This window comes from Dipodomys merriami, unplaced genomic scaffold, assembly GCF_024711535.1.
Source record: "Dipodomys merriami isolate MVZ:Mamm:240054 unplaced genomic scaffold, mDipMer1.0.p SCAF_5, whole genome shotgun sequence".
NCBI classification, from domain to species: domain Eukaryota; kingdom Metazoa; phylum Chordata; class Mammalia; order Rodentia; family Heteromyidae; genus Dipodomys; species Dipodomys merriami.
In genome coordinates this window covers 37144141-37167153 of record NW_027206068.1, presented here as the reverse complement: position 1 = coordinate 37167153, position 23013 = coordinate 37144141, and the positions used below count along the sequence as shown (strand labels likewise).

Sequence of the window (23013 nt, the reverse complement as noted above, 5' to 3'; positions counted from 1 at the left end):
GACTTAAGGATGCCTTTATACAAAGGAGAATGTGGTTTGGCATTCGTATTAGGTACTACAGTAGACTTTATTAGTGTTGCAAATGCTGAGTTTTGTTTCTATCTTAGTTGTGTTCTGTTTTCCTACTAATTTAACTTTTAATTCATCCCAGCATTTCTGACTATATACTAGACCTAGTGCTGGTATACTGTGAAATCCATTACCTGCTTCATGAAAAGTGTTTATTTCTAGTGCGGCTTGCATGAGAAAAGTGAGAACTGAGTTCTTGGTTTCTGAAGAGACCTAAGAAAGGAGCAACATGTCATCCATCCGGCTGATACGAATGTATTACCTTCCTGCTCACATAAGGGCACACAGCCGGCATTATATTGAAGCTGGTAGAGAAATCTTTTTTCTTAAACTCAAATCCTTCTATACACGGGACAAAACAAAAGCATGGTAGGAAGCCAAGGCTTCATTTCTCCTGCCTGAAATTTACGAGATAGGCTTGTGAATTTCTATCCCTTTTGAACAGCAGCCACACCCGATTGGGGTAGAGTTGTCTGCCAGGCAGGTTGTGGTGGCTGGGTGAATAAAATGCGCACAGGTACCTCATGCTGCTCTGCACCCTGGATGAGAGCTGTCCTCTGGGTCACCAGGGAGAGGCCAGGAGGTGGGACCTAGTGCAACTGTGTGTGTGGAGAAGGGAGTCAGCTCCACCCCACCCTCCTCACATAAGGGCACATGTCTCCTTTCCTCCTAACCTAATTGAAACTTTAAGAGGGTTTTTCCAATTGCTTTTAATTCCAGCTAATTTAAAAGGTGTATTTTGTACCATAGGACATGAGCTGGTTTGACGATCATAAAAACAGTACGGGTGCACTTTCAACAAGACTTGCCACCGATGCTGCTCAAGTCCAAGGCGTATGTAAACTGCAGTCTCCTACTGTCTCTCTTTGAACAAATAAACATATGGCATAGTTTCATCTGTTTAAGCACTTTCAGCTGGCAGAAAACTCAATCTGAACTGACTTAAATAGGAAAAGGAAAGTTAGACCTTAGGCTGATTGACTCCCAAGTTCAAAAATGTCATCAAAACTGGGGCTGTAGCTCAGAGATAGAGCTTTTGGCTAGTATGCACAAGACTCATGTTTCCATCCCCAATCTTAGACACTTGCACACACACACACACACACACACACACACACACACACACACACACACACACACACACACACACACACACACACAGGTTCCTTCTCTGTCTATGGTCTGAGTTCCTTCTTTAATATCAGCATCATCCCAGGGTTCAGTCCTAGGTGGCATAGGTTAGTCACCCATAACAATTTGAGCTGGAAACAAACTTCTTTGTTTCTTGGCTAGTGAAAGATTCCGTGCCTGTACCTCAAACATCAAAAATCACTTCCCTTAAATCTGATTGGAGCTCGTCTAGCCCAACCTTGTACCAATTAACTGTCTCAAGGAAGGCTGAGCCTTGTCTGGCTCACATGCCTACCCTGAAGTTGCTTCACAGTGCCACACAGTGGAGGGGCGGGGAAGTGCAGTCAGAGCCCACTGCATTGCCCTACACTGTAGTCCTAGTTTTCTCAGTGGTACCCACACTAATGAATCTGACATGCGTTCTGTGGTTGAGGGTCTCTTTGTAACATGGTCTCTGGCAGTGCATATCAGATTTGAAGCAAATGCTTTTAAAAATTATTGGAGTACGTTGGGGTTGGTTTCCTCTTTGAATGATGTCTTCATGAAAATTGTGTGTGCACCTACAGCCGATCCACAGAGAAGAGCTGTGGGTTTCTTGGTTCTAATGTTAGTAATGGGGACAGAAGAACAAGAGTTAAAACTACAGCAAAGCAAACCTGTGGAGCCTCAGGAGATAAACATAGTCACCTTGGGTTTATAATAATAGCACAGTCTTCCATCATTGTGACCAAGAAACCTATGGCTAGAGCTGAGCAACTTAAAAATTCATGCACACTGCTTTTTCTCTTGCAGGCCACAGGAACGAGGTTGGCTTTAATTGCCCAGAATACAGCCAATCTTGGAACTGGTATTATCATATCATTTATCTACGGTTGGCAATTAACTCTTTTACTGTTATCCGTTGTCCCATTTATTGCTGTATCAGGAATTGTTGAAATGAAAATGCTGGCTGGAAATGCCAAAAGAGATAAAAAAGAACTGGAAGTTGCTGGAAAGGTAGGTTTGATAAGGTATAGTGTTACTAGTATACCTGCTTCATTTTAATTGTCACAGAATATACATATTTTAAGATTTTATTTTAAGGCACAACTAATAGTTATCAACACTTCATAAAACATTATGTCTAGGACTTAAAAACAATGTGATTACTCTAAAGATCTAAGCCTTCATATAGCATTTAATATGTGCTTATTATAAAGAGCTTTTTTTGTTTTTGGTCATGGGGCTTGAACTTGGGGCCTGGCCGCTGTCTCTGAGCTTTTTCCGCTCAGGGCTAGTGCTCTATCACTTTAAGCTATAGCACCATTTCTAGTTTTCTGGTTGTTAATTGGAGATAAGAGTCTCATGGGGGAGAGTGGGGAGAATTAGGGGGGCGGAGGGAGGATGGGAAGGGATGGGAAGAGGAAACAAAGGAGGAGGCTACAATGCTTGATAAGAAATGTACTCATTACCTTGCCCATGTAATTGTAACCCCTCTGTACAGTATTTTCACAATTTTAAAAAAAAGAGTCTCATAGACTTTCCTGCCTGGGCTTGGCTTTGAACTGCGATCCTCAGATCTCAGCCCCCTGAGTAGCTAGGATTACAGGCATGGACACCTGCACCTGCCTGGCAAGAGCTTATGTATTTTAAACACACATTTAATATTTTCTTCATATCCTGATTCCACGCTTAAAACAAATATTCTATTTTGTGAAAAAGGTGACTTTAAGGCAGAGAATTTAAAAGTGAATTGTTCAAGATCAGATATTTGCTTGTACTTATTTCCTTTCTGGTTGCAATTCCTATCATTAATGTTGGCAGCCACCAGAGGGCAATGATGCCTTGATTTATTTTTTAATCTAGCCTTGTAATTGAGTTAGCATTTACCTGAGATTTATAGTATGTGCCACTATTGTACTAAGTATATGCAACAACTTCTTACATCTTCACAATAATCTAATGAGGCAGGTAATAACGTTACCCCATTTTTTTACAAGTATGGAACTTCAAGCTCAAACAAAAGTTCAAGATGTGGGGTTAGCTGTGTACCTCAGTGATGAAATGATTGTAGAGTATGTACATGGCTCTGGGTATGAGCACCAGCATAGTGGAAGAAAGGAAAAACAGAGAAAAATGTAGCTTTCAAAGTTCTTATTTCTATTTCTTTATAGATGTTTAATGTATATAAATCTACATGCTAACATTTTATTTACCATATATATGCATTACTACATCCAAGTATAGATTACAGAAACAATAAATAATATTCTTTACTGAAATATTAGGAGTTAAACAAGATACTGAATGTTGTGATAACTCCTGTAGAACCTCACTTAAAACCCATTCATAAACATGATGACAACTGACCTTTTACTACCCTGAAGTGAGGTGAGAGACTCTATGTAGCCTCACCTTTTAGGGTGAAAGCCTTTGAGTTTGACTTGTCTGTTATCTATGGTGATACAGGGTTTGATTAGAAATACCACCACCTTGTTTCCACTAAATTCTATCTATGTCCTGTGAAGTCCTTGCCCCTCCTCCCTTAACTGGCATCAGAGACAGCTCTGTGAAGTGATTCCCAGGATCAGAATACCTCTCGTTTTCCACCCTGCTTTCCCTCCTGAAGACAGAGCTGTTTGGGACCAGGTGTGGGTCCTAAACTGGTAGATGCTTTAGGGCATTCATTTCTGAGCATCACAGCTTACTGCTGAGAAATACCCTCCCCATCATACTTGATTCTGCCCACATTCTAAACAGGAATATTGCCAGAATAAAAATATAACACAAAAAAGAACATCTTGAAACTAGTTATGTAATAGGCTTTTTTATTGTGAAAATACCATACAGAGGGGTTACAATTACATGAGCAAGGTAATGAGTACATTTCTTATCAAAGCATTGTTGCCTCCTCCTTTGTTTTAGTTATTTAATAGTCTTAACCCTCTTAAAAATTTGTCATGAGGGGCTGGGAAGGTGGCTCAGTGGTAGAGTGCTTGCCTTGCATGCATGAAGCCCTGGGTTCAATTCCTCAACACCACATAAACAAAAAGAAAAAAAGCCGGAAGTGGCACTGTGGCTCAAGTGGTAGAGCACTAGCCTTGAGCTGAAGAGCTGAGGGACAGTGCCCAGGCCCAGAGTTCAGGTCCCACGACCATATCCCCCCCAAAAAAATTGTCATGATTATAAACAGGGTAAGACAGAAACTTTTGGCTTCTTGGTCTTGGCCTTGCAGTTTCGAGTATATTGTAATGGAGAAGGCCCTTACCTCTGCCTCTTTATACCTCAGTGAAATGAGCCACAAGCTCCTTACCCAAGAATCAGAGAATGAATAACTCAGAATGGTCTTAATCTTTGTAGCTACTTCAGCCTAACAGGTTTTCACTGTTTTGACTTTTTTAATATATGAGAGATTGGAAACTTTAATCATTTATTATACATAATTCTGTTTTTGCTTACTTTGTTAACTAAGACAATTAGAGGATTGGAAAAAAGGATCTGGAAAACCTCAAAATCATAGTACATGTTCTCCATTTGTTCAAGTATAGATTAAGGATGATTGAAGTACATTGACATTTGGGATATTTTGATTTCAGTTTCCCAAAAAAGCTTAGTAGTGATGGCAATGGTTGTGCAGTATGGGATGAGATGGGGGACAGTGCTAAAAATGGTTACATCCACAATGAGATGTGTACCTGAAACAACATGTACTGTAACTATAATCTGAGTTAACACAGCTGTACACAGTCTACTATTTTACCAGCCTATACTCCTTGTAATCTAATTTGGTGTAAAGAGCATTTGACTTTTTCATTCCAATCTAGCCAAAGCTCAATTGACTGAGATTAGAAGTCTGTGTACCAGAGCTAACCCACAAAGCAGTTAATCCATGACCAGAAAATCAAAGGTTGAGTGTGAAGCTGTTTACAGCTGGTTTCTCCTTGCGTAAATTACAAAGTAGGGGAATGATATAGCAAGAACACAGATTTGTCACGCTGATAGCTGCTTTTGTCCTCCTACTTACCAACTTGAGATGTAGGTAGGCAAGCAAGGAGACTTTTCATACCTTGATTCCTAAAAGTAGGAATAATGTTTACTCCATAGGGCTGTAGACCCTGTCAATGAATGAAGCAACATTCTTGCTGTTATCTGTTATGTTTTTCATTTATAATAAAAGTATTAAACTATTCAGACTATGTACAGTATCTAATACCTTTTACCTGGTTAAAGAAATGAACTTAGACTCCATAGCTAAGTCACAAACATTATCAAGTTAGTTTGGCTACCAGACTCAGAAAACTACTCTAGATAATTTAAAGAAGACATGATATTAGGACACACAGATGTGCAGAAACAGTTTATGTTCATTGTCAGTCTCTACATATCTGTTCCATTCTCAGTGTTCTCTGCTCAGACACCTTCCCATTCCCAACATGGTCTTCTGACTCCATGGGGCTTCAAGCATTTACCTTCAGCTCCAGGAAACCAAATCTGAATGACTCACAGTCAAGTGACCTTGGTTTAATCAGAGATTTAGAGCATTGTTATGTTAATCCCACTTAGAATCTTCCTCTTGCTGGTGGTTGGGCAACTTGTCTAAGAAGGGGTACATTCCAGGAGAAAGGGACTGACATCTCCATTGGGCCCCCAACACCACAATTTAATCTTCATGAAGAAAGTAGGTCCTCAGAGAGGTTGTGACTGTGGTCAGTTGCCAGCCTCATGAGCACAACACTTTTGCCATAGATCTGGTCACATGAAATATATTCTGACTTTTGTTTTTAATTGAGGGAATCTGAAACCCATCCACTTAACCTTCCAAGTACTTTTTTTTTTTTCTTGTTGGTCATGGGGCCTGAACTCTGGGCCTGGGCACTGTCCCTCAGCTCTTCAGCACAAGGCTAGTGCTCTACCACTTGAGCCATAGCACCACTTCTGGCTTTTTCTGCTTATGTGGTACTGAGGAATTGAACCCAGGGCCTCATGCATGCAAGGCAAGCGCTCTACTACTGAGCCACCTTCCCAGCCCTCTTTTATTTATTTGTTTGTTTTTTACCTTCTGAGTACTTTTGACAGAGATCTAGTTCTTACATGTCTCATTATTTACAAATAAAAGTGCCATCTCTAATAATGAAGGTTGGTTCTGTTACAGATTGCAACAGAAGCAATAGAAAATATTAGGACAGTTGTGTCCTTGACCCAAGAAAGAAAATTTGAGTCAATGTATGTGGAAAAACTGTATGGACCTTACAGGTAATAAATATAAGATTGCTAAGAACCTGTTGCTTTGCTGTCCCCACCCCACCAAAAAAAAAAAAAAAGTAGAAGCTCTACTTCCAAACTATAAGACCATAATCCAGTAATTGTCTTAATGGAAATTAGAGACCTTTTGATGAGGCTACGTCAGTGAGGATTAGAATTTTATATCTCTTGTAAAAACAATAAGATTATATCTCTAAGAGCAAAAAGTTTCAGAGGATTGCATAAGAACTTGGTCACTGGTGCAAGCAACCTAATCCATCCTATTAAGGGAAAGCCCAAACCTTTGTTTTCTTTAGAGTTCTTACACTAATCCAATGATGAGGCTATTTGGTACATTCCAGATGGACTTATTCTATTGTCTGACTTGAGGACCAGACCCAACCTATACTAAAGACAAAAATCACACTAGCTTGTGTTGCTCAATTCAAAAATTCCCCTTGCCCTCTTTACCACTTGTCGCTGCAATGGTCTGATTTTTATAAACAAATGCATTTTTGTATTGATAACAAATAACACAACTTATATCAAAACTTATACACTAGAGTTAAAGTTCAGATGGGGACCCTTAAAATTCTCAATTTGTTCCATTTCTGCAGTTATGCACATTTCATATGAAACTCAAGACCATGAAGCTACATTTTTTTCAGTCTGTTTGATTTTTGGCACATATATGGACAGATGGATGGATGGATGCACACTATTATTACTACTTTATGATTTATTTTGACCTCAAGCAATTTTGAAGGAAATAATAAAGCAGAGTCAAATGATTAATTTGGTTATAATTGGAAGACATACTAGCTTAGGGAATTGCATTCAGATACTCCAAAACTTAGTCTTAACTTCGACATCCTAGGTTTGATATAACTATTACATCACAGGCCTTAAGCATCTGAAAAATTAGATAGTAAGATGAACAATACAATTACTATTTGAACAACAGCAGCAGCAGCTAGGCACTATGATAGGTGTTCATATTTTTTTACTGTATTTGGTTCTCAAAATACCCTGCATCATATTATTTCTGATATAGAAGCCAGAAATTGGGTGCTTATTGAGATTGAATCCTTTGCCCAAATTAAGACCAGGTTGTGCAGAGCTAAAAGCTGTGCTTTTCTTGGAGTAACTGTTGAAGACACTACTTTGCTTTTCAGGAATTCAGTGAGGAAGGCACACATCTACGGGATCACTTTTAGTATCTCACAAGCATTTATGTATTTCTCCTATGCTGGTTGTTTTCGATTTGGTGCCTATCTCATTGTGAATGGATATATGCGCTTCAGAGATGTTATTCTGTAAGTAGTTTTAAAAATATTAAGATTTTTCCTATGAAATGACCACATTAAGAAGTTTATGTAAAATTTGAAGTTGACAAAAACCCTTCTGCCCATGAACTAGAGTGTTAGCTATTTATTATTATGTTGAAGTAGTTGTACAAAAGGGTTTCAATATAACATGTCAGTTTATGAGAGCAATAATCTTGATTATTGAGAATTTAAAGATGCCTCCATTCCCGGCTTTTTTGTTTTTCTTTGTCGGTTGTGGGGCCTGAACTCTGGGCCTAGGCACTGTCCTTCAGCTCAAGACTAGCGCTCTACCACTTGAGCCACAGCACCACTTCCAGCTTTTTCTGCTTATGTGGTGCTGAGGAACAGAGCCCAGGGCCTCATGCATGCAAGGCAGGCGCTCTACCACTGAGCCACCTTCCCAGCCCCTGGCCCAGAAATCCGATCTTGTCATTGCTCCCAGGTGCAAATTATCTGGCCAGTGAACCAAAATTAATCACACCATAGGCATACTTTCTATTATACAAACAATCTGAGTCAAGAGGACCACAGATTTTTTTTTTCATTGTAGCACATAGGCAGAAACAAAATGTAATTAGAAACTGCAGACAGAGGGTTAAATAGTTTGCTATTTATCTGCTACCAAAACACGGCCTTGTCAATAGTCAAGAACTGCTTGACTGAGGGTTGGCAAAGCCCCTCTCTCCCTGCCAGGTCTGAGAGAGCTCTGCCAAGGTTTTTTTTCTCTTCGCCTCTTCTTTTTTCTTGGTTTCCAAAGCTAACTAGAGGTCTTACCGATTAACACATTCTTTAAAAAAAAAAATACACGAAGTGCATTCAACTAAGTTGTAGTTTATGCGTGAAAAAAGGAAGCAACTCTTTTGTTTCTGCTTAAACTTTTAGTCTTTGGATTTATAAGAATAGCTGATCCACAAAGCCAAAACCCTTCCTTTAAAACCATTTGCATATTTTGTTTTAGCGGGAGGAATTCAAAGTGGTGCTGAATAACCTTTTCTGAAATGAGAAAAGACAAGAGAACTGAAATGTTTTAGAGCTGTTCCTGTTTTCAGTCAAAATAAGCATGAATAGTGTGCATAATATTTGTAGCATTCTAGTCCTTAACAGAGGGAAATTAAGGAATCTATTGCAAGGAATAGAATATTGCTAAGGAATCTCTTTGCAAAGGCTCACAAGTGTTCTAGGGAGACAGCCTCCAGACAAACACCACAGTACTCAGCTAGGAACTGCTACCACCCGGGGCCTGACCGGAAAGACTATCAGAACCCAGCCTGGGGGCCTTCTGTGGCTTTTGCAGTGAGATATCAACTGGAAGAGAAAGGAATCAAAGAGACAAATACTCTGGCCTCTCTCTCTCCTCCAGCCCCCATGCCCTGGTAGTGACTTTCATGCCAAACCCCATTGGGTTTTGTTGTGGTGGTGGTTTTGTTTTGTTTTTAAATAACAGGTTTTATTAGCCAGGCTGGTGTGGAACTCAGTGGATTCCAGGCTAGCTTCAAACTTGCAATCTTCCCACCTCACCCTGCACATGTCCACCATACCCAACTAGAAAATCACTTAGTGCTGTTCATGAATCACCTTGATAACCCAAGATGGTATAGGCAGAGATGGATAAAAACTGGACTGAGAAAGACAACGGGAGTATTAGTTGGAAGTGACATTCCAGAATATGAATTTTATTGTCTGGAAAAAATATTGAGAAAGACAAGCCCTTCTTTTTCAAAAAAAATCATACAAATGTTAAATTCTGGATACTTGACAGCTTTTGGATCTTTCATTTTAGAACTAGATAACAGACTATATTGGGATTTAGGCAGCCATGTGTGGGTTGTTTGGAACTTAATATGTGGTATATTCTAAAAGAAAGTTTTGTATACTCAGGAAAGTTCCATGAATTTTGAGACATTTGGATAAAATATTCTGTAAATGTCTGAACAAAAACTTGTGTAATGCTTATTATCATTTGTGTTGTACCATGAAATAAACCACAAACTAGGAATCCAGCTCTAGATTTAATAGGAAGTATCACTTAGTCTGGAACTCACTGAGCCCCATAAATACCTTGTGCTTTGATTTTGCTCACCCTTAAAGGAGTTGTAATTGAATACTAAAGTTAGTTGAGATTATAAATCAGATTTGGTCATAAATCACTTCCTGAAACTGAAAAATCTTCAGAAGGTTACATTAACTCAAGAAAATTAAAAGGGCCTAGAAGCTAGAAGTTGAATGGAGGCAAAAAAAAAAAATCAAAAATCAAAAAACAAAAACAAAACCCTAAAAACCCCTTGGAGATTTTTTTGGTTATGGGGATTTCATGGAAATATGTATTAATCGGGGGAAAGGTGACAGAGGAATATAAAGGTAAATATTTGCCAGCAGTTGGACTTTGGAGTTATTTTTATAAGCTAATTGTTTAATTCCTCTGCTTTGATCCAGGGTGTTTTCAGCAATCGTGTTTGGTGCCGTGGCTCTGGGACATGCTAGTTCATTTGCTCCAGACTATGCTAAAGCTAAGCTCTCCGCAGCCCACTTATTCAACCTATTTGAGAGACAACCTTTAATTGACAGCTACAGTAAAAAGGGGTTATGGCCTGTGAGTTTTCTTCTGCCTGGTGAATGTTTGTTTTTTTTGTTTTTTTGTTTTTTTGTTTTTGGGTCCGGTCGTGGGGCCTGAACTCTGGGCCTGGGCGCTGTCCCTCAGCTCTTCAGCTCAAGGCTAGCGCTCTACCACTTGAGCCACAGCACCACTTCCGGCTTTTTTCTTTATGCTTATGTGGTGCTGAGGAATCGAACCCAGGGCCTCAGGCATGCAAGGCAAGTGCTCTACCACTGAGCCACCTTCCCAGCCCTGCCTGGTGAATGTTTGATTAATTATTTTCCCCTAAAGGTCTGCTATCTGCTAAATTGTAACTATATAAATAAGTTGATTGCAATTACACCAAAATACACTTAAAATTATTTTGTGATATTTATGTAACTAGTATTTGACCAACTTTCTTGGCATTACTTTTTTATATATAAAGTCTTAAGGATTCTTAATTTTAGTACTTTAAAATTTCTACAAAAGTAAAAACATATACAAGCACTGAATGATTTCAAGAACAATTTGATGATGTCTAACTGATGGTATCTGAGTACAATTTAGTCATATCAATGCAGTTAGTAATTGGGATTTAATCACTTCTTTTGAGAAAGTTTTGCTAGATAGCTCAAAATTCACCGTCTATTCCAGGCTGGCCTCAAACTTGAGATGTTCCTGCTTTTGCCTTCTCCCACACCTTGGGATTCCAAGTATAGGCCATATTTTATAATCGCTGAGTTATAATTAGTAGGAAGGTTGCCCTATTCACAATGAGAGTCCTAAGCCCATATTTTAAAGTTAAACTTGGATCCAAGTGATCTTTGTATTTTACAAATGACTGCACATACTGAGACCTGAAAAACTATGTGTATAACAAAATCAGGACTTTCGCAATCCATACCAGACTTTCCAGGTGTTTCAGCTACAGTGCAAGGACAATGATATACAGAAGCTGCTAGCCCTGGGGCAGAGCTACCCACCAACACCAGAGACTGTTGTTACATTTTCTAAGCCTTTCAGCCTTTGGCCAGTAGCTTACCTCCAGCCTTAGAATCAGAAAATGGGAAAGCATAAATGTTTGTCTAAGTGAGCCAGAAATTGAGTTTGCAAAGCATGGATTTGTAATAACATTTTTTTGTCAGTTATGGGCCTGGGCACTGTCCTTGAGTTCTTTTGTTTTGCTCAAGGCTAGCAATCTACCACTTTTAGCCACAGCCCCACTTCTGGTTTTTGGTGTCTAATTGGAGATAAGAGTCTCTACCCAGGCTGGCTTTGAACCAGGTTTCTCAGATCTCAGCCTCCTGAGTAGCTAGGATTACAGGCATAAGCCACCAGTGCCCAGCTGTAATGACTTCTTGGCTTATGTAACCTATATCCCATCTCTTTTGTCCTCTTCTTCTTTTATATTTTTTCAGTACTGGGTTTTAACACATGGCTTCACACTTGTTAAGCAGGTGCTTTGCCACTTGAGTCATGCCTCCAGTCCTTTTTGCTCTGGTTATTTTTGAGATAGGTATTTCTTTTGGTCCAGGCTTGTATGGACCATAGTCCTCCTATTTGATGCTTCCTGCCTTCGCTAAGCTGACAGGTATATGTCACCACCCATAGCTTTATATCTCTTGAAATGGGGTCTCAAACTTTTTTTCCAGGCTGGGCTGGAATCCACAGTCTTCCAGATCTCAGCTTCCTGAGTAGCCAGGATAATAAAAGCTGTACTTAGTTATTTAATAGTGATATTGGGGTCTCCCATACTTTTCTTTGCCTTGGCTGGTTGTGAACTGTAGTTCTCCTGATTGCTTCCCAAGTAGCTAGGATTATAAGCTTGAGCCACCAGCATCCAACTTTATAATAACAACTTGCTCTCAGTGCTAACGTGCCAGTACTGTCTTGAATATACATTTCATGTTTCTCTAATACAGTTTTGGGGCAGTCATAGTGGCCTAGGCCTATCATATAGCACCCAGAGGCAGAAGTAGGTAGACTGTGATCTCAAGGCCAGCCTCAGCTACATAGAGTGATTCTGTCTCAAAACAAAACATGTATATATAATACTTTTAGGAAAGTTTCTCTGAAACAACAGTTCTTATTTCAATAATTAATAGACCAATAATAATAATAATAATATGATAACTTGTAGGAAAAGTTTGAAGGAAATGTGACCTTTAACGAAGTGAAGTTCAACTATCCCACCCGGCCAGACATCCCAGTGCTTCAGGGACTGAGTCTGCAGGTGAAGAAGGGCCAGACGCTGGCTCTGGTGGGCAGCAGCGGCTGTGGGAAGAGCACGGTGGTGCAGCTCCTGGAGCGCTTCTATGACCCATTGGCTGGCACAGTGGTGAGCACGCTTTCTTAAAAAACTGAATGAAGACTGCATTTTACTTGGCCAAAACAATATTGCCATAATGGAACCAAGTAAACATCTATGATTCTATTTGTTCAGATGATCATGGGGTTCTATAGACCCCATATGAGCACCTACCTCTGACAAATATATGGGGACAAAAGTGTAGAACACTTGAAATGTCATCTAGCTAAGAACTTAGTCTAACTACTGAGATAAGACTGATCTCTGGCTTTCCACAGGCCTTCTGAGCCAGCCTGAGATTCCTTAGGAGGTGGGGGGGGGGGTGGGGAGGGAATCACTTACTAGCTTATAAAGCCAGTAAGGAGCACCATGTCTCTTATTTAAAACAAGAAAAACAAGACTACTTCCACCAAATATAATTCTCCTTAAAACACTGCCTTTTGTAGCGTCCCATTTTCTAGTGAATTCTTATCCTTAGTCCTGTCAGAGAAGGGGAATGAGCGAACTTAAAGGCTGGCACCTCTCAGAAAAAAAAAAAGAGATAGGAATAGAGTTAATCATAGACTTTCTGAGTTCAGAGTAGACTGCTAGCCCAGACAGGTGCTGCTGTTCTGCCCCACCACTTTCTGCTTTGCCTTATCTCTCTCCACCTGAACTTTGGCCTAAATCCTCCAGCTCTTTCATCATTGACACCTGTCAGGAAGTTCCCTGGCTATCTCCTTTGAGTAAGCTGATAATACCTACATCTGTCATTATTGTGAGATGGTACCAGTGACATCATGGGACTGTGCTCTCAATAAGTCACCCACAGTGGGAAAAGTGAAGACTGGCAGCTCTCAGGATGGCTCTCAGGGAAAGGAGAGGAGGAGAGAGGAGTAGGGTCAGACATTTCAGAATCTGGGGCTATGCTATTGATCATCTTTTTTTTCCTAATGTGTGCTTAGGAAAGGGGATGGTAAAGCCAAGTTGAAGGGTTAGAATCATTCTAGGGGAGCAGCTGTGAATGGCACAACTTGATGACTTTCTAAAACACAGAGGCGGATAGAAATGCCCTACAGCAGGCAGATAGGCACAGAAGCTTGTGTTATCACATGCCAAATGTGTCATCACTGAGCTAAATGTGCCGTGAGAAGGATGGCCTAATTTCCATTAAAAAAACCATCTTGTCATGAGGTCTGAAGCTTGACAGTTCCCAGCTCCAGATGCCCAATTGCAGTAATCATACAGACAATTTAGTAACTTACTATTTAGATTTTTTTCTTTTGCTTTTTTTCAAGTCTCCTTATTGATTATGGAATTTTGTTTTCAGCTCTTAGATGGCCAAGAAGCAAAGAAACTCAATATCCAGTGGCTCAGAGCCCAACTTGGCATTGTGTCGCAGGAGCCCATCCTGTTTGACTGCAGCATTGCTGAGAACATCGCCTATGGAGACAACAGCCGGATTGTGTCCCAGGAAGAGATTGTGAGTGCAGCCAAAGCAGCCAACATACATCCTTTCATTGAGACATTACCTCATGTAAGTTAACAACACTTTTTTTTGTGGAAAAGTTGGTATAAAGTTTATTTGAAAAGAAATATGGTAGAGAAAGAGAGCACGTGACATAGACCTGCCAAGTCTGCCATGTTGGCTGCCTTCCTCCATTTTCCTCATCATAGAGCTTGAATTTGGGTTCAAGAGTAAGAATTGGATTACTTTCCAACTGGCGGGCCTTCTTACTATTTCCTGTATAGCTGTGATGCCAAAGTTAACACACTTTTCATCCCCCAAACAATTCTCCAAAGTTATACAGTCTTATAACAAACTGGATCTAGTTACTAGCACTGTCACCTTAGAAAGACACAGACCTGAAAGATAACAAGTTTCCTTACATGCAAATGGGATACATCACACCTGCCTCACACATACATACTGAGAAGGAAAGGAGGTTATATTAAGTTCAAAGCACCATACTTGGGATGCAAACTGGTGTTTGTGCTACCATTGGACAGTCATGATTGGCTTAGCCCCTATATTCCTTTTTTTGCACATAAACTTTTTTTTGACATGATTATAAATTCACATGCAACTGTAAAGAATACAAAAATCTTGGGTATTCTTTATCTAGTTTCCTCTAATGCTATCATCTTTTCAAATTGTAGAATAATCTCACGACCAAGATACCAACATTATTAGACTAGTTTACTCATACTTATTTGTCAATTTTAGTGGTTTTACTTGTACTTACTTGTATGTGTATATCTAGCTCTAGGCAGTTTCACATCACACACAAGGTGCAAAATACAGCCAAGCCGGGTGTTATATGTCAGTATAATCCCAGATACTCAGGAGGTGGAAGTAAAAGAATTGGGAGTTCAAGACCATCCAGGACAAAGTTAGTAAGACCCCCATCTCAAAAGCAAACAAACAATACCCAGAGGGACTTGAGGGTGTAGCTGAAGTGGTAGAGTGTTCACTTAACCAGTATGGACCTTCAATCCCCAGTAAACAACATTCCCCAAGAAAACAGCAACAACCAAAGAGATGCAGAACACTTCCAACACCATAGGTATCTCCCCTGCCCTTTCCAGTAGCTTCCTCCTTCTTTCAATCTTACTCTCCCTAATTTCTAGGAAGCACTCATATTATAGGGCTGGGAAGGTAGCTCAGTGGTAGAGCGCTTGCCTTGCATGCATGAGGCCCTGGATTCGATTCCTCAGCACCCAGAAGCAGAAAGAAAAAGCTGAAAGTGGCACTATGACTCAAGTGGTAGAACGCTAGCCTTGAGCTGAAGAGCTGAGGGACAGTGCTCAGACCCAGAGTTCAGGCCCACGACCGGACCCCAAGAAAAAAAAAGAATATATTATAAAAATGTGTATATTATGTAAACTTAGCATTTCTCATTCAGCATAATCTTCTGAAGTTGTGTGTATTTCTAAGTCATTCCTTTTGTTACTGAGTGGCATTTCATGCTATGAATGAACCACAGTTTCACCTTTCCTTTGTAGCAACTTTTCTTTATTATTACTCAGTTTGGATTATAAATAGTTCTGCACTGAAGTTTTTGTATGAATCTAAGTTTTCACTGAGGAGTACAATTGTTGGGCTCTATAATCATTGTATGTTTGGTTTTATTAATTTTTTCAAAAACAAGCTAACCTGTTTGGTTTTTTTCTGAATAGCTACTATTTTTTCAGCAGTGTACAAGGGATAGTTTCTTTTCATCTTTGCCAGCATTTAGTGTTGACACTATTTTTTTCTTTTTACAGTTTTGATAGGAGGGTAGTGATATGCCATTTTGAACTTCATTTGTATTTCTTTAAAAAAAAGCTGCCATATTTCTTATATACTTATTCATCATCTATATATCATCTTTGGTAAAAGTCTTTTCTTTTCTTCAACCAATGTTCAGTATGGTTGTTTTGTTCACTGGTGAGCTTTGTGATTTTTATGTATTCTAGTTACTACTGGGTAGGTATTTTGCAAATGTTTCTTCTATTTCATAGCTTGTTTTTCTACTCATTTAACAGGTCTTTTGCAGAGCCCAAGTTTTAACTTTGTTGAGATCTAATTTCTTCTATTTTTTTGTTTTTTGCTTTTGATGTCAAGCCTCTGAATTCTGTCTAACTCTGAGGTATAAAAGCCTTTTTCTTTCCTACTTAAAAACATTCCTTTTTTTTTTTTTTTACATTGTACATATAAGTCTATGATGATCTATTTGGTGCCAAATTTAAACATCTGCAGTTCTGGAAAGATGACTTGAGAACCCTAAAAATGATAGGGAGCACATTTTGTTATATTCATCCAACATTAAAGGGTTAACTGAACAGAGATTAACTGGTTTTGTTTTCATCATCTACTGCAATCAGAAATTATTCCTACTCACAAATACTTAAGAAACTTTCTGTGATGTTAGTTTGCCATTCTTTCAGCATCTAAGCATTGACCTGAATCAAATATTGGGTCCTGCCTTTGAACAGAAAACCTGAAGGCTTCAACTTTTAGTATAAATGGCATGGAAATTAATTCACACAATCTGCACTTTATGTAAACTCTGCAAACTGAATGGACTCAATCTGCATTTCTATAGGTCTATCTTCTTCAATGGCCTAGAATGTTCTCCCACAGCTGAGCTTTCCAACTTCTCTGCAGAGATTTCTTTTTGTTCATCTATCTCTCCTTTTCTTTCCTAATTCCACCGTGTCCCACAATTTCTGGCTTCCCCCTTTGATCTTTCGTAGCATGTTGTATACACTATTTATTTAGTACTTTCTTAATGTTGAGCGCCAGCTGTATATCTTTTTTCTAAAGTATAAATTCCTTCAGACCTGAGTTAATTGTTGTAGTTCCTCAAATTCAAGGCCTAGCAGATACTCAGTATTTATGTGGATATTCATTATTAAAGTATAAAGAGAGAATAGGCTAGTCTCCACATGAGTCATACAAATACTTCAATTTTAAAAATTGGAAATATTATAAAACATTTTTAGGACTGCAGTGACATCAAATCCAATGCTATTTATAGTGATTGTGAAAATTCAAGAACTTATTGCTCAAATTTCTGTAACATAATGCCATTGGGCTACTACCTTCCTAGTTCAAGTTTGAAAACATTTTAAGTTGAAAATATTTTGCTGAATGAACAACTATCTTACAAAAACTTTTGATTCTAATGTTTTCATTGTAAATAGAACTGTAATAATTCATTAATGTATCATCAGTTCTTTTTCTGGGTTAGAAATTTATTACCATTATTAATGCTGACTTTCAGAAATATGAAACTAGAGTGGGAGATAAAGGGACTCAGCTCTCAGGAGGTCAGAAACAGAGGATTGCTATTGCCCGAGCCCTCATCAGACAACCTCAGATCCTATTGCTGGATGAAGCTACATCAGCCCTGGACACTGAAAGTGAAAAGGTCTGGCCTCCCACATTACATCTTTTCAAATTAGTATAATGGATTTTGTTTGTTTGTTACTCTCAACCACAAAATAAAGCAAATAGTGAACCTAGAAGAAAAAGCCCTTAAGGGACTATAACATTTTATTTCATCCCAAATTTTCACAATGAATGCCTATTTTCCAAATACAAAACAAGTATTCTTAAGATAAAAAGCTTTTATGACTCACAATTCTGACATACTGACTAGAATAATGATAAACTGGAAAAATACTCAGAAGGGAGCTAAAGTGATGTGATTAGTTAGAAAATTTAAATATTTATGAATATTATTTACATTGTGGAAGTCTGTTTTTATTATAGCTGAAATGCATAGCAAAACTATTTGTAGATTATAATGTCAGTAATATAGTAGATATATGCATGAAGACAGTCTCAAGATTAGAAATTACTAGTTGAATTTACTAGAGTGGTAACTATTAAAAATTTCCTTAATGTTAAAATTTATGAATATAGCATTTAGTATAAAACTTCTGTTGGATTTATTAACAGGTTGTGCAAGAAGCCCTGGACAAAGCCAGAGAAGGCCGCACATGCATTGTGATCGCTCACCGCCTGTCCACTATCCAGAACGCAGATCTAATTGTGGTGATCCAGAATGGCAAAGTCAAGGAGTATGGCACCCACCAACAGCTGCTGGCACAGAAAGGCATCTATTTTTCCATGGTCAATATTCAGACTGGCACACAGCACTTGTGAACTCTTGTTACAGTGTATCTTGAAATAAATTCAAATCATTTTACAACTTCCTGACCTGTAAAGTACATTCCTAGTTTAAGGTATATAAATATAGAGTCATTCTATTCCACAAAAATTTAAAACATACAGTTTGGTACCTGATATTATAACATATGGAGCTTAAGAATTAGAAGTGATGCCTTTCTTCAGACCCATCAGTTATCAGTAACACCCTGAGAGAGGAGCAAAAGTACAGATATATACAGGTATAGGAGTAACAGAATTTACAGAGATAGGGAAAATTCTTTTGGTCCTGAATAGCTGGGTTGCTAATACAATTATTTGGTAACAAGTAAAAAGGAAAAATAAATTGTTCAACATCTAACATCTCCCTTTGTAAGTTTTTGAATTATTAAATTATGAAATAGAAGTTATGAAAACTTTTATTAACATGTATCTGGACATGTTAATAGGGTTAAGTATGATATTACCATACATACATCTAGCACAAATAATCAGATCCAATAGTCCTTTGCCTCCCCTACACAACCCTTTCACGATCTTTAGTCATCAGAATTCTACTTTCAAGTTAACTTTTTTAGCCTCCACATGGTAGTGAGAATGTATCTAAATTATTCTTCTGTTCCTGGCTAATGCCACTTAAAATAATGTTCTTCACTTTCATTCGTTTTGCTGCAAATGACATGATTTCATTATTCATGGCTTTATTTTTTCTAGCAGTGCTAGGGCTGAATTCGAGGTCTTCCAATGCAGGCAAGTTCTCTGAGATACTTCCCTAGGCTGATTTCATTTTTCTTTATAGCGAAACAGTACTCCATTGAATGTATAACCATATATTTGTGTGTGTGTGTGTGTGTGTGTGTGTGTGTGTACATGTATATATGTGTGAGTATCTGTAGTGATACTACATTTTCTTTATCTTTCATCTGCTGATGGACATCTAAGCTGATAATAACTCAGCTGTTGTGAATAGTGCATTGATAAACATGGGAGGATAAGAATCTCTTTTGTATATAGGTTTTGTTTCCTTTGGTTTACACCTAGACATAAGATATTTGGATCGCATGGCAGATCTGTTTTGGGGAATGTCTGTACTGTTCTCTAGAATTTCTTACTCATTTTAATTCCCATCAACAGTGTATGTAAGAGTTCCTTTCCATCATATCCTTAGCAGCACTTGTGATTTTTGTATTGTTTTTTCAAATAGCCATTCTAGCTGGGATGAGGTAGGGAGTATCTCATTGTAGTTTTGATTTGCATTTGTTTTTTTAATAAAGTTTTTTATTGTGAAAATACTGTACAGAGGGGTTACAGTTACATGAGCAAGGTAATGAGTACATTTCTTATCAAGCATTGTTGCCTTGTTTTTCCCCTACCATCCCTTCCCTCCCACCTCCTCAGCTAGCTGCCTTTCTTATTGACTAATGATAATTAATAGTTTTTCATGTTTGTTGGCTGTATTTCTTCTTTTGAAAAATGGCTATTATATGGACCATTTGCACGTTTTTAGATTAATTTTTTATATACTCTATACTAACCTTCTGTTAAATGAGCAGTTGGCAAATATCCTGATATAGCCCACATCATGATGTGATCTCATTTTGGAATCCTGTCTAGAAACTCATTACCAAGGCTGGTGCCTCAAAATGTTTCCCTTAGATTTTTCCTTCAGTAGTTTATGAGAGTCAGACTTTACATTTAGGCCTTTGGTGCTTTGTGAGTTGAATTTTTTATAGGGTGAGGCAAAGGAGTCACAGTTCAAGCTTTTACATGTAGACACCCTGTGTTCCCAGCTCCAAAAGCTGTCCTTTCTACAGTACGGTGTGTGTGTGTGTGTGTGTGTGTGTGTGTGTGTGTGTGTGTGTGTGTGTGTGTGTGTGTGTGTGTGTGTGTGTGTGTGTGTGTGTGTGTGTGTGTTGGCCTGTGTGTGTGTGTGTGTGTGTTGGCCTGTGTGTGTGTGTGTGTGTGTGTGTTGGCCTGTGTGTGTGTGTGTGTGTGTGTGTGTGTGTGTGTGTGTGTGTGTGTGTGTTGGTTGGCCTGGGCACCGTCCCAGATATTTTTGCTCAAAGGATAGGCACTTTGCATTTTTTTAAATTTCACTTAGCTATTTTTCTGTATTCATTTGGACCTTGTTAATTTATGTCTTAAATTGGCTTTATTGGGATCTGTTGCTAGTCACATATTTATGTTGTTTTCCTCACTTCTTGTACTGCTGCACTTCCTCACTTCTGGTGCATCCGGCAAATGACAGATCATCTATTTTCTTAGTAAACAGCCTTCTCCTGAAGATGTGCCTTGGTCTATAAGTTTGTGTTGTAATACTAGCTTTATTTCTGGGTAGGTACCCAGAAATATCAGTCTCCCTATAGCTTCTTTGGTTGTGATTCATGACTTTGGATGAATTGCAAACCATGATGGAGTTGGAGAGATCTTCTGTCTCTACAGGCCATGAGAAAGTTGGGACACAAAGCAGTTGAGCAAGTGTGGTTCATACAACATTCACTCCTGGATGTGGCCTGTAGCTCAAGTAGAGTGCTAGCCTTTAGCTGAAGAGCTGAGGGACAGCACTCAGGCCCAGAGTTCAAGGCCCATGACTGACAAAAAAAAATCAAAAAACAAAAACATTCACTCCCACAATGGAGTGATAGTCTCTACTGGCAACTGGTGTTTCCTCAGATGCTATTGTTTCCAGCTCTCTATCACTGGTTCTGACAGCCTTGGCAGTGGCAGGCCAAAAACATTTCTCCTCTAAGCAGTACAATGGTGCAGTTTCAAAGGCTGTGTGGAAAGAGGTGGTAAGGGTAGCATTGCACCTTCTCGGTGGTGCTCAGCAGATCTGACAGCAATGCAATCTGACAGACAAGATGTTAAGGCACAGAAGGAGAAACCGAATAGGTGGGATGGCAAGAATAATTAATGATGTTAATGGTGTTTCTGCCAGTGCCAGTGCATGCCCAGGAGTAAGATTATGCTCAGACCTAGGCAAAGTGAGTGAGTTTTTTGTTTTTTTTTCAGGCGGAAGGGATCTCCATGTCTAAGGACAAGTTAAGGGCTGGATCTGAGGCTTTCCTCCACCTTTGACTCCTTCTCCTGTGTGTAACACATACTGTCAGGAGACAAGCAGGGCCACAGAGCTGTTCAAGGACCCTTCAACACAGCCCAGTGCCGAGAACAGCAGTGGGAACTGCCGCGTTCCCTCTGCACCCTATCAGTACCCAGTGTCTAAGCTCAGCCCAGGAGGGAGGGGAAGCACGAACTATGGGAGTGCCTCCCTGGGTCCTTCCACTGGCACAGGTCCTTGTCCTTGCCACAGCGCACAGTCTCAGATAAGAACGCGGGGAACAAAAAAAGAACTCAAACTCCCAGTTCTCCATTCCTCCCTGAGTCTTAACAGCATCCTCCAGAGGGTGCTGGAGGATGATCACAGTCACTGGGCCAAGCTGGGGATCACAAGGTGGCCACCTCCCAAGCCAGTGCAGAGAATGCTTACAAGGGTCCCAGAGATGAGACTGTACGAGGGCTATAGGCTTCTAGAGCAGTCCAACTTCCAATAATAGCTCACTTCTAAAAGTGCGTCCTTCCTGACTACAGCACTGAGGTGATGTGGGATCCTTTCCCAAAGCAAGTTGCTGAGCAGATTTCAGATGACTTATCTGAGTGGCCTGCAAGCCTGTGAGGATTGTGAAACTTTCTAGTATCTAGAATTACCAGCATCTGCACTGATAAGAGTTTACTGTAAAGCCCAGGTGGCACATGCCAGGGTATTTTCTTTCATATTATGCTGTTGTCTCTTAATCTTACAAGGTTATTATCTCTCTTGCTGACTTCCATCATCTCCTTCAAAAATAACTCTTCAAAATGCATCTACACACTTGATTCTTTGGTTCTTCTTTGTGTTTGGCACCTCTATTCACACATCTTGGATCTCTTTTGGTTTTATTTGTTTATTTAATGTATTCCCACATTTACCATTCGCACCCAAGGAAAAGTGAAGACTAGCTCCTCTTGTACTACCCAAATTTGCAAGCACATATTTGCTTCAGAAAGCAAGAAAGAACCAGCTGAGTATTTTTAACATAACTAAAACTTAATGAATTCAAATATACATAATCTTAATTTGAAACACTGGCAATAGCAATGATAAAATCTATAGAAATTGTTTCCTTCACAATACCCTCATTTACTAAGGAAACTGGTCTATTTTTCTGCAACAAGGAAAAGGTGCCTTTAGATGGAAAGCAAGAAGTACGTTGAAAAACCATTGGAAGCTATTCACAATGACATGTGTTTATTTTCTCTGTAATTTCCCATTTCTTTTTCTGTAATTTCCCATTTCTTTCTCCAATTGCCTACAGCAGTATCAATTCACATTGCTGTAATAGGTCTTCCAGTTAGTCAACTATAAAACCTAGTTTTCTATCAAAAATTCAGATACTCCCAAAGAATTTTTCAAAAGTGACTATGTACATAGGTGGGTAGAATTTCAGAACAGACCTCATACGGAAAAAGAGTACACCAGTACAGAGTCCAAGTGAGCAGTACTTTACCTATTCCTATGTAATTATTCTCATACCTGCATAAGCATGATCATGAAAAAAACATCTGCCCTCTTACACTCTGATTTAGGGTCTAGACTAAGACCTGGGAATCTTTTTTTTTGGGGGGGAAGGGGGTTCCAGTCGTGGGGCCTGAACTCTGGGCCTGGGCGCTGTCCCTAAGCGCTTCAGCTCAAGGCTAGCGCTCTACC

At 39.2% G+C, this 23013-nt stretch overlaps 1 protein-coding gene across 5 annotated transcripts in view; it reads left to right on the top strand.

The window, feature by feature from the left end:
- LOC138809640 (phosphatidylcholine translocator ABCB4) overlaps positions 1–18645 on the top strand; it is a 62534-nt gene extending 43889 nt beyond the window's left edge. For 2 of the 5 annotated variants that reach the window (XM_069996390.1, XM_069996389.1), the window contains 9 exons: positions 820–903; positions 1993–2196; positions 6332–6432; positions 7596–7736; positions 10182–10338; positions 12464–12661; positions 13941–14147; positions 17380–17526; positions 18060–18645. In XM_069996390.1, coding sequence (XP_069852491.1) covers positions 820–903; positions 1993–2196; positions 6332–6432; positions 7596–7736; positions 10182–10338; positions 12464–12661; positions 13941–14147; positions 17380–17526; positions 18060–18266 — 1446 coding nt within the window. In that variant the 3' untranslated portion in view covers positions 18267–18645. The remainder of the gene's footprint in view (positions 1–819; positions 904–1992; positions 2197–6331; positions 6433–7595; positions 7737–10181; positions 10339–12463; positions 12662–13940; positions 14148–17379; positions 17527–18059) is intronic. The other 3 variants (XM_069996391.1, XM_069996392.1, XM_069996393.1) reach the window with 3 other exon arrangements.
- The last annotated feature ends 4368 nt before the right edge of the window (positions 18646–23013 follow it).